This window comes from Ammospiza nelsoni, chromosome 15 (genome assembly GCF_027579445.1).
Source record: "Ammospiza nelsoni isolate bAmmNel1 chromosome 15, bAmmNel1.pri, whole genome shotgun sequence".
NCBI lineage: Eukaryota > Metazoa > Chordata > Aves > Passeriformes > Passerellidae > Ammospiza > Ammospiza nelsoni.
In genome coordinates, this window is record NC_080647.1 from 5365405 (window position 1) to 5376224 (window position 10820).

Below are 10820 nucleotides of genomic sequence, written 5' to 3' on the forward strand. Positions count from 1 at the left end.
ATCCCTCCTGAGCCCAGTTAAACCAGTAAGAGCTGCCCCTCACCTCCCATTATATTCAATGTGGCTCAGGTGCATCTGGGAGCTGCTTGGCTGCACCTGAGTGGTGCAAGGACCCTGCCAAACACTGCCCCAGCTGGAGGTGGGACTGCCAGGGAGGGGACACGCTGGGTGGCAAGGGCACCCAGATGGGCAGTGCAGGGGAACTGCCACTGTGCTGCCAATCCCAACCTCTGGAACACACACACAGGCATTGGGAGGTTCAAAATCTGTATTGGGTATGGAGATGGCAGGAAAGGCTCATCTGGGGCCTCATGGTCCTGGCTCAGGACACATCCACAGGTCCCCAAGTCCAGGAGTGTCCCCCTTCCATCCCAGGGTGGGCTGTGCCCCAGGCTGGTCCCACTGGTCATCAGGATGCCACCCCAAAAACCCCACGTCAGTCCCTCCTCCCATGACACCCCTCCCTCAGCTTGTGGTGACCTGGTTACCCCAGGGGGACCGTGCCCACGGCTGGCCCCAGCCCCACTCCAGCCTCTTGCAGGGAGCAGCTGTGTCACCCACAGCCCCCTCAAACCCCCTGCCAGGGGGAGACTTTCCCAATCCTCCCCTCGCTTCCCCCTCTCCTCCCACCTCCCCCTCAGCCCCTCAGGCTGGAGGACCAGCAGGCCAGAGTGGAGACTGTCCCCCGCATGTCCCCCATGCCAGGCTGGCTGAAATTCCCCCTGCAAGAGCCCTCAGGAGCCAGGACGGGGCCGGTGCTGGTGGCGCTCAGAGGATGTGCAGCTCGTCTGACTCGGACAACCCGTACTTGGTCTTGTTCTCGTTGAAGAGCTTGAGCAGGGCGTGGATGTAGAGCTCGTGGTACCGATCCACCAGCTCCCGGCTCGGGTTCTCCACCTTGGGCACCGCCAGCGGCTCCCCCACTGCCGGCAGGGGATGGGGTCAGCCTGGTGGCCGCACACCCGGCTCGCTGGGGACACAGCCCAGGAGGTGGCTTCCCTGTCCCCCCAGCCCCAGTGCTCACCCACGGTGGTGATGGGTCTGGCGTAGGGCAGGAAGCCGCGGGAGCGGCAGGAGGTGAGGCCGCGGCCGTAGAACAGGCAGGGAGCGAAGCCCATCATCTTCTGGAAGCGCCGCTGGATGCTCCTCATCCAGCTGCCCTCCTCAAAGACCACCTGGCGGAAGAGGTCGTTCTCGCCAAAGGAGAAGGAGGGGACGAGGAAAGCCCTGAGGAGGGAGGGAGGGGACACGGTGGGTGGTGACGGGGCGCTGGGCACCGCCGGGACCCGCGGGGTGGCAGTGCCAGTGTCAGTGTCCCAGCCGTGACCCACCCGTGGCGCAGGGCCATGCGCACGAAGCCCTTGCGGTTCTTGAGGATGAGCGTGGTGACACCGGGCCGGCAGGACAGCGACTCGGCCGCGCCGCCGATGACGATGGCCACCGCGTTGCCCGTGCCTTGCTGGGACAGCAGGTACCCGATGGCGCGGCGGGTCACCGGGAACAGTCCTGCGGCGGGACGGGACACCGGGGCTGTGGCACTGCAGCGCCCGGACACCCGGTAGGGACCGCCGAGGGTCCCCCCGAGCGACGGCACCTGGTGGGACCAGGGTAGGGACAGTGCAAGGGCTCCCTCTGCTGCGGGCAGGGCTGGGAAAGGGGCGGGCAGGGAGCGGAGAGGGCAGCGTGGGGCAGTCAGGGCGGAGGGAACTCGCCGGGTGTGGACAAGCAGCGGGCAAGGCGGAGGAGCGGTCCCGACAGGGTGTAGCAAGGTGCGGGCAGAGTGCGAGCAGGGTGAAGGTGCAGCTCAGGCAGGGCGTGGGCAAGGTGTGGGAGAGCTGCGAAGTGAAGCCGTCGCTCAGGCACAGCGCAAGCAGAGCAGCATCCCTGCCCTGATTCTTTCCAGGAGCGCCATCCCTCCCGTGCTTCAGGAGGGATCAGGAGCCGGGCAGGGCAGGCACCGCTCACCGCCACTCATCAGGTACTCCCGGAACAAGGGCAGGCGGAAATTCCCGGCCAGCGTGGTGAGGAAGGAGCGGATGCCCGGGAACAGCTCCTCGAAGCCCGTGGAGCCCGTGATGAAGTTGCAGAAGGCGCCGACGCAGAGGATGCCGTGGGGATGCGAGCCGATGATGTAGTTGTGGCTGGGGGACAGGTCGTGTGTCTTCACCAGCTGCGGGAACAAAAGGAGTCACGGAAACGTGAAGGTGGCACCTCCTTTTGGGTGGTCCCACCTCGTCCCAGCGCCGTACCTTCACCGGGAAATAATCCCGAAAGTGCTTCCACACGGTCCATCGCCGCAGGCACGACAGCCTCCTGCCACCTGCAAAGCCGGGAGGGGCCCCTGGAGATGTCGCCCAGCCCAGCCCAGCCCGATCCAAGGGAAACCCTCCCCGCGGACCCGCTGCATCCCCCTGCCCACCGTGGTGCTGACGATGGAGGAGTGGAGGGAAGGGGAATGTGGTGCTCCCCAAATTCTGGGAGACACCTGAAAGGGGGACCCCTCTCCCGTCCTGCTGCAAAGCTGGAGGAAGCGGGGACACGGCCAGCACACCTTTCTCCGGCGTGTCCCAGTCGAAGATGATCCAGGCCAGGTAGAGCACGGGGATGAGCCAGAGGCTGGTGAACAGCAGGTAGATGAGGAGCAGGAGGCTGACGATTCCTGGGGGAGCCGGGCAGGGGGTGAGCGGCTGTGTGGCCCCCCGGGACCCCCCGCAGCCCCCTACTCACTCACCCAGCAGCAGGAAGCTGAGCACCCACTGCAGCACGGCCAGCAGCTGGAGCGCGGAGCCGATGTCGCGCTGCGAGGGCCAGGGCACGGCCAGCAGCGTCCTCAGGGCGGTCTGGATGCTGGCCCGGCTGCCTGCGGAGAGGGGGACACGGCCCCCGCCCCAAACAGCGCGGCTCGTACGCGGGCGGGGCCACCGGGCTGCCGGCGGGAGGCGGGATGGGGATGGGGAGGATGAGCAGCTGGGGAGGAGGGATGGGGTGTGGGGGGTGGAATGGAGGAGCATCCTCAGGAAGCTCTGGACCATGCCAGGAAGTAGCCCTGGGCAATCAGGGTGGGGAGCACTGGGCACCCTCAAGTCCAAAAGTTCCGTGCACCAGCAGGGCTGAGAGCAGCGGCACATCTGCTCCATGCCCAGTTCCCAGGACCATTCCTGTGCCCTCCTTGGTGGGGAGGGGATTTGGGGATTTCTCAGCTGGCACAGCAGGGAGGCACCACCCCCAGCAAGTGCCAAGGCCAGCAGCAAGGCCAAGCCAGGGTGGCTGGAGGTGGCCATCCCAGTCTGTCCCCACAGTGGCAGCGCAGCCACTCCACTCCCCCTGCCACCCCTTCCCTCCAGCTGGTCTTGGTGAACCATTAACCTCCCTGGGCTGGGAGCCAGGATCCAAACTCCAAGCCTGGCCCCATCCCTCTCCCTAAAACGGGCTTGAGGTGCCGGCACAGTGCTCCTGGCCAAAGGTCCCCAGGACAAGACCGCTCCAGAGAGACACTCCAGCATCACAAAAGCCTTGTATTCTTGGGAAAACTACCCCAAATCTGCATTTTGGCCAGAGAGATGATCGGGGGACACAGGAGCACCCTGTCCCTGTGGCTTCCCAAGGCAGGGACCCCTGTGTCAGAGCAGAGCCACCGACCCCTGGTTCAGAAAGCTGGCAGAAGTTCAGTTCTTCCCAGCTCAATCCAAACCAGGAATGGGACAAATGAAATAAATTAAACACTGGAGCCATCTCTGGCCCATGGGGGAATTTTCCAGTTGGAAATTTTTGTCTTTTTCTCCCATGCAGCACACTGGGCTCTGGGTGATCCCTTCCACCCACCACACATCCCCAAATCCCAGCCACCTGCAGAACCCAGGGTCTTTTTCCCAGGGAAGACACAGAGCTCTTCCCAGAAAACTTGTGCCCACCAAACTGTTGCTTTTTAATTTTCATAGCTCCTATTCTAAAAACCCCTGAATGTCCACACCACAGACACAGAGAACCCCGCAGGGCTCTGCTGTCAGCCCCATCCACAGCGACAGGAGCCTCTGCAAACCCAGCATTTGGAATTTCCAGGAGCATCTTGTGTGTAACACTCCCAAAGCCATCCAAAATTTCATGCCTGTAGAGCAACAGTGCATTTTTCTGTGGAGTTATTCTCTAATTGCTCCCAACACCCCTTTTCTCCTCAGCACTCCCAAGCAAGGAGACAACAGTGACAACCACCAGCTCCTGGCACTGCTGGAGAACCAGGAGCCATCCCAACCCTTTTTGGGAATCTCTTACCACTGAGGTTCTGGGAGCAGGCTGCTATGATGGTTTTCATGGTGGCAGGAGCTCCGTGGTGCCGTGGGTGGAAAGGTGAGTTTGGCAATCAGAGGGCACCGGGCTGTGTGTCCAGAGGCTTTAACCAGGTGACCCGAGGGACTCCAGCCCTGCTCAGGGGAGGGGACCTGCTCCAGCCGGGATTAGGAGCATGGAGAGCAACTGCTGGTGCCTGGAAGGGTCACACAGAGGGTGAGGCACTGGGGCTGTGCTGGGAAGTTGCTGTTCCTTGGAAAGTCCCGGCTGTTGGTGCTGGCGGGGGCTGAATTCCTCTGGGAATGCTGCATCCCCCTGGGAATGGTACCGTCCACGCTGGGGGAATGTCACAAACACTGCCATGTGACAGCCCCAGAGCCACCCAAAAATATCACGCCGGACCTCCACAGCCACCAGACCATTGCTGCTGCTCCCAGCCCCGGGATGAGCACTCTGCCTCCTGCCCAGGGCGCCTGGAGCGCTGTCCAGAGAGGTTTGGGGGGCAAAATGACAAGAAAGGGAAATAGGAGCAGCAGGGAGTCAGCACTGAGGGGGGGCTTCAGGCCAACAGCCCAAGGAACAGTGAGAACCCACAGGGAATAAATCCCTGAAGCTGTCCAGAGGTGCTCCTAGGAAGTGCTGGCTAACATCAGCGTAGGAGAGGGATAAACACACCCACAGGATCATGGTGGAAAAGTAAAAAATGTTTCCTGGGAGATCTGGAACCCACAAACCCTCCTGTGAATTGTTGGGACTCAGTACCTGGGAGAAAGGACCACAGTCCCTGCAGGCTTTCCTGGGTGTGGGTCAGTGCTGAGGACAGGGATTGCTGCATGGAAAACATCCCAACTCCAGCTGTGCCCAAATCCTGCTAACAGGAAGGAAAACCACCAGATTTCTACAGAATCCCACTGTCCCAGGGTAAGGAAGCACCGTGGAGGTGACACTGCTCCAGGTGACACAAAGTGCCAGCCATGCTTTGCTTTTCCATCCCAGTATTTTACCAGGTTTGGAACAAGTCCATCCACAGCTACCAACCTACACTGGGCATTTCCAGAACTTCCAGCTGTGATTCCTCACCTTCCTGCACACACCTGCTCTGTGCCAGCTCAGTCCTCCCTCATTCAGGAATGGTGCCAGAGGGATTCAGTTTTCCCCTTTTTAAGGACTGTAATAGTGGGTTTCAAAGCACACTGACTACTTTGTCTTGGAATATGGCATCATTTGTCCCAGTTCTGTCCCTTGTGAGCTCCACGAGGGCATCCAGGGTTCATGCCCTGGAAAAGCTCAGGATGAAGAGCAAGAGAATTTCATGGCAAGAACCAGACAGCACAAAGAGAGTTTATTTTGCTTAAAATAGAGAGGAAAAAAAGATAAATATATCCACCCACAATACAAAGAGCAGTTTCCAAATCCATGGAGCTCCCCTTGGAGGCTGCCTCCGCCTGGGAGGGCAGAGGGAGCCTGACCCTCATGGAGCTGCCCCTCAGAGCTCCAGGGCACCCCCCAACACCACCAGTGCCCCCAGTCTGACATGGAATGCACACCACAGCAAGGGGCCACGTGTCCTCCTGCCATCCTGTGCCCTGTCCATCCAGGGAATTCCCAGATGCTCCACCTATGTACACTGTATTCCCTTCTCCCTCTCCAGGTTGTTCTCCCAGGATCTCCAGGCCCTGCTGGCAGCCAGAGCATCAGCCCATGTTGTGCCTGTTGCCATAGCCCCGGGGGTGTGTGTCCTTCCAGTCGTCCCAGTCCCGAGCTTTCCGAAGAGCTTCCTCATCATCCTCCTCCTCCTCCTCCTCCTCCGTCTCTTTCTGCTGCTTCTGCATCTCCTCATCGCTTGTACCTGCTGGAGGGGAGGGACAAAGAGGAGATCCAGGTTCTCCAAAGGCCTGCTGGGAGCCGGGCTTGTCAAGACAGCAGGAGTGAGAACCTTGGAATGGGCTGGGTTGGAAGGGAACTCAGAGCCCATCCAGTGCCACCAGGAACACCTTCCACTATCCAAGCCCCATCCAACCTGGCCTTGGACAGGCCAAGCACAGTCTAACCCAATTGTTTTCCTAATAAAGCTTGAATTCTTCCATAGTCAGGGGTGTTCCATACCCTTGTTCACCCATCCCCTCAAGAGGTTTCCCAAACCCCCTGTTCCCATCCCTGTTCCATACCTGGAACCCTCTGTGGGGTGGACACGATTCCCTGCTTACGGCGTTGCTCGTACCAGTCATCCACAGTCATGGTGGGCAGCCCAGGATAGCCAGCTCCAAACACCCTGCAGTGGGACAAAAACAGCCAAAACCAGGCAGTGAAATCCCCTGGAATGAGCAGGAACACAGGCAAGAGGCACAGGGCTATTCCATGATCTAATCTGTGCTAAGGATGTCACAAGGCAGGCTTGAGGGGTGACCCAATTGTGGCTTTCCTGTACCTGAGGGAAAGATGGAGAGGGACTGGAGTGACAGGATACAGGGAATGGCTTCCCACTGCCAGAGGGCAGGGATGGATGGGATATTGGGAAGGAATTCCTGCCTGTGAGGGTGGGGAGGCCCTGGCACAGGGTGCCCAGAGAAGCTGTGGCTGCCCCTGGATCCCTGGAAGTGTCCAAAACCAGGTTGGACAGGGTTTGGAACAACCTGGGATAGGGGAAGGAGATCCCAGGACACCCCTGGGAAGTGAAGCAGATACATGGAAAGCTCAGCATGAATCATGTCCCAAGCACGACAGGAAATCTGGTTTCTCTCCCATTTCATGCTTTAGGTGCTGAAATTCCTGCACAGATTTCAGGGTGCCACAAACATGAAGGCACCACCTGGATTTCTACACTTGATGGAATATTTTAGGTTTGACATGAGAGCAGTGCCCCAAAGTGTGTCTGGATCACCCCAATCCATACCTGGCCTGAGCAGCATCCCGGGTGAGGATGAAGGGTTTCACCGGAGTCCTGGCTGGCCGGGGAGAGCCACGGGAACCTGCTGGAGACTGGGGGTGCAAACAACAGTCACCAGGGAATGGAGGGGATCAAAACTCCCCCTCTGCTTCCCATCCTGAAGTTATTAAAGGTCTTGCAGAGGAGAAACACCTCAGCTGTCAAAGCAACGCCCCAGGATGGAGAATCCAGGCCTGAATTTGGTTTAAATCAGGAATTCCAACTGTGCCTGCACAGGAATCACTTCCTGTGCCTCTGTGCCACCTGCTGGGGTCAAAGCAGAACTTTCCCAGGGCTGAGCTCAGAGGAGAGCAGGAAATGCTGTTTATTGTTGCAGTGGAACATTCTGAGCCCATCATTCCATGGACACCTTGGAGGAGCTGAGTCCTGCAGTGCCAAAAAAGACCCCCCAAACCAGCCCTGCCAGGAGGCTGTGCCAGCACATCAGGAGCTGCTGCTCCCAGCAGACAGCCCAGGTCACAGAAACCCTGGACACAACGTTCTGCACAGGCATTGCAGGTCTGTGGGAATGTTCTGTCATTCCAAATGGGCTGATAACACCTGGACAGGCTGCAGACCAGGAATGGAGGCTTGACAGAAACCACAAGGGTCTTATTTTAATATCCAAACCCAACTGTTCTTCAGAATTAAGGATCTGCAGAAAAACCTTTGTACAGCCTATTTCAGCTCTGACATTCCAAGGTGCAGCATTCCACAGGCTGGATTGTGGGGGAAGTGTGGCAGCAGAGCCCAACCCAAAACTCAGAATTGAGAATGAAGGAAACCCCATCAGCTCATGCTGTGATCGACCTCAATTCCAGCTGGGAAGCCACTGAACAAAACTCAGCCACTGAATTCCTCTGGGATTCATCCCCTCATGCCCTGGATCTCAGGAAAGCTCCCTCACCTGCCTGGCTGCATCCCTGCTCTTCAGGATCACCAGCTCCTGCTCGATGCTCTCCATCTCCTCCAGGCTGGTGCCGATCCATTTCTGGATCTGGAGGATGTAAAATTCCCGGATCTGATCCTCGTCCGCTGTCCCGCTCTCCACGGAGCTGCTCATGGAGGCCAATTTGTTCTCCAGCTCCTTCTTCTGCTTGTATCTGCCTCAAACACAGCAAAATCACACCATGGAATCATTCTTCTCCAGCACAGCCCAGCCCTGGGGTCTTTACCACCCTTTCTAAGAGGATCAACCACATTTCATGGAAGTTGAGCTGGTTCCTGTTGGAATTTCAGCCTCTCCTGTCTGTTAAAAGCAGCTGTAAAGTGATATTTAATTCAGAGGGATCTCAGTGGTTTTATTCTTCTCCTAAACATTGAGGAATCCTTGGGAATTGAAGCTTTCCTGGTAACATTAAGCAAGACTGGGAACATCAAACTCCTGAGAAAGCAGGACTGAGGAAATCAATGGAATGGCTGGTTTGGGGGGATTGCATGTCACACAAACAGAATAAAATGCTTTTCCACGGTGTTTTTTAAAATATGATTTTGGCATTTTGGACTTTTTGACCTATTCAGAAATTAGTTATTAAAGGGAATTACTCCTATATAATAAACTTCCAGGGTAAATTCATTTTTACTTTTTCAGGAATTAGTTATTAAAGGGGGAACTACTAAATCCTTGTGTCTTCCTTCCCTCAATTATTGTCACCTGAAGAATGAACAATAACAGCCAAGAAACCTTGGGAGCTGAGAGGACAAAGAGCATAAAAGAGTAATTCTATTCCCCTTTAGAATATAAATCATATTTTTCTATGCTTTTCTACAATTCAAGTCCAGCCCAGTTTGGACCTTCCAGTGCTGCCACAATGAGCAACTCAGAGGCCAAAATCCCAACAAAAGCACCAAAGGCACCAACCACCTTTTTTCTAATGAACCCACTGGTAGGAATGTTCCAGTTTGGAAGTCTTTGTGCTGCCAGCAGTGATTAAAGAACTAATTGTAAGATTAATTATGAAAGATTAAAGAGCTAATTTTAAGTTTTTGAGCAGTTTTTCCTCGGAGACCAGAAACTGAAGTCACAAATGCCCCTCTCCATTAAACAGCGAGCTGCATCTTTTAAAATAAGCATTTTATGATCAAATTATTCCAATACCCAGGGAAGCTCTTCCCTGTCCAACCCTGAGCTGTCTCAGGCTCCTGCTCCTCCCAGAGTGATTCCCAAAGCACAGAGCCCACCTTTCAATTTTGGCTGATCTGCTCTTGGCCATGGCCAACAGGGTGGACTGGCCGGGGTCCTGGGGGGCCGGGGAGCTCCTGGATTCATCCTCGCTGGATGTGCTGGAGGGCAGCTGGAAAGAGCACAGCCCGTAATTCCTGCAGAGCTTCAGGAAGTGCAGGAAATGCTCCCGGGCACTCTCCAGGTGCTCCCTTCTCTTGCTCAGGTCCACCTGCTTCAGCGTCAGGGCTCCCAGCAGCGCCGGCAGCAGCATGAACTTCAGGTCGGCTGAGGCGACCTCCTCCAGCTCCTCATTCTCACTGCCAGGGAGAGAGCAGGGAACAGGAATGGAGGTGGGAAAGGGGATGGAGTCATCCTGGGAGGGGCGGCTGAGGGAGCTGGGGGGGCTCAGCCTGGAGAAAAGGAGGCTCAGGAGGGACCTTGTGGCTCTGCACAGCTCCTGACAGGAGGGGACAGCCAGGGGAGGCTCTGCTCCCAGGGGACAGGGACAGGAGGAGAGGGAAAGGCCTCAAGCTGTGTCAGGAGAGGCTCAGGTTGGAGAACAGCAGGAATTTCTCCATGGAAAGGGCGGCCAGGCCTTGGCAGGGGCTGCCCAGGGAGGTTTGGAGGCCCCATCCCTGGAGGTGTCCAAGCAACGCCCAGACGCGGCACCCAGTGCTCTGAGCTGGGTGACAAGGTGGGGATCGTCACAGGTTGGACTCGATGGTCTCGGAGATCTTGTCCAGCCTCGGTGATTCTGGGATCCTGTCCCGCCCCACCTCTGCCCTGCCCGGGGGCCCTCCCCGTCCCCTCAGAGGCGTCCCCGGAGCTCACCTGAACAGCTCCAGCTGCGTCACCATGGCCGCCGCCCGCTTCAGCGCGTCCAGCCCCTGCCGCACCTTGTCCTGCACGGCCGGGGCTCCCGAGGAGGGCTCGGTGCTGGCCTCCAGCTCTTCCCAGAGCCGCCGCCCCAACGCCAGCAGCTCCGCCAGCCGGGGGCCGTCCGCGCCCGCCTCCGCCATCATGGGCCGGGAACGGTGCCGCCGCCACTTCCGGCGCGGTCAGGAGCGACCGTACCCGCCCCGGCCGCCATCTTGGCGAGGTCACCGCCATAGACACAACACGGGGCGACATCTTGGGGAGGTCACGGCCGGAGCCGCGGCCGGCGCCATCTTGGGGAGGGCACGGACGCAGTCGGGGCGCGGAGCCGCCATGCTGGTGAGGGCGGGCTGAGGGGCAGCGGGCCCAGTGGGCGCCGTGATGGCCCCGCCTCGCCCCGAAACTCTGGAACCCCCGGAGGCCCGGGCACCCCCGGCAGGAGCGGCTCGGAGCGGCCGGGAGCGCTCAGGGGCCTCCAGGGCCCGCGCGCTTTTCCCTGCCAGGTCCTGCCCGGTGCGCCGGCCCGCGCGGGTCCTGGCAGGGAGCGCTGGGATGGAGGCTGGGAAACTG

General features: G+C 58.5%; 2 protein-coding genes across 4 annotated transcripts; both read right to left on the bottom strand.

Annotated features, from left to right (window-relative positions):
• Positions 1-636: 636 nt before the first annotated feature.
• LOC132079950 (diacylglycerol O-acyltransferase 2-like) lies at positions 637-4371 on the bottom strand. 2 transcript variants are annotated; one of them, XM_059482860.1, is made up of 8 exons: positions 4270-4348; positions 2732-2926; positions 2552-2659; positions 2250-2320; positions 1966-2170; positions 1332-1506; positions 1025-1227; positions 637-923 (listed from the first exon to the last, which is right to left on the bottom strand). In XM_059482860.1, the coding sequence occupies exons 1-8, from the start codon at positions 4307-4309 to the stop codon at positions 769-771; spliced, it is 1152 nt and encodes a 383-aa protein (XP_059338843.1). In that variant the 5' UTR covers positions 4310-4348; the 3' UTR covers positions 637-768. The 2 variants fall into 2 exon arrangements, with proteins under 2 accessions (XP_059338843.1, XP_059338844.1); XM_059482861.1 differs by having other exon boundaries at positions 638-923; positions 2732-2860; positions 4270-4371.
• Positions 4372-5609: 1238 nt separating this feature from the next.
• Positions 5610-10430, bottom strand: IGBP1 (immunoglobulin binding protein 1). Of its 2 annotated transcripts, none has more exons than XM_059483242.1 (6): positions 10206-10430; positions 9392-9691; positions 8118-8313; positions 7178-7263; positions 6453-6556; positions 5610-6136 (listed from the first exon to the last, which is right to left on the bottom strand). In XM_059483242.1, the coding sequence occupies exons 1-6, from the start codon at positions 10394-10396 to the stop codon at positions 5979-5981; spliced, it is 1035 nt and encodes a 344-aa protein (XP_059339225.1). In that variant the 5' UTR covers positions 10397-10430; the 3' UTR covers positions 5610-5978. The 2 variants fall into 2 exon arrangements, with proteins under 2 accessions (XP_059339225.1, XP_059339224.1); XM_059483241.1 differs by having other exon boundaries at positions 5610-6133; positions 10206-10428.
• Positions 10431-10820: the final 390 nt, after the last annotated feature.

Bases quoted from the DNA above. Each gene is read 5' to 3' on its own strand.
- LOC132079950 (XM_059482860.1), bottom strand. From the start codon at position 4,309: ATGAAAACCATCATAGCAGCCTGCTCCCAGAACCTCAGTG. The intron at 1,507-1,965 runs GTGAGCGGTGCC...GTCCCGCCGCAG, and splicing joins GGAGTACCTGATGAGTGGCG to GACTGTTCCCGGTGACCCGC. The intron at 924-1,024 runs GTGAGCACTGGG...CCCTGCCGGCAG, and splicing joins CAGACCCATCACCACCGTGG to TGGGGGAGCCGCTGGCGGTG.
- IGBP1 (XM_059483242.1), bottom strand. From the start codon at position 10,396: ATGATGGCGGAGGCGGGCGCGGACGGCCCCCGGCTGGCGGAGCTGCTG. The intron at 8,314-9,391 runs GTGGGCTCTGTG...TGTTTGAGGCAG, and splicing joins AGATCAGCCAAAATTGAAAG to ATACAAGCAGAAGAAGGAGC. The intron at 6,557-7,177 runs GTATGGATTGGG...GTCCCACTGCAG, and splicing joins CGGGATGCTGCTCAGGCCAG to GGTGTTTGGAGCTGGCTATC.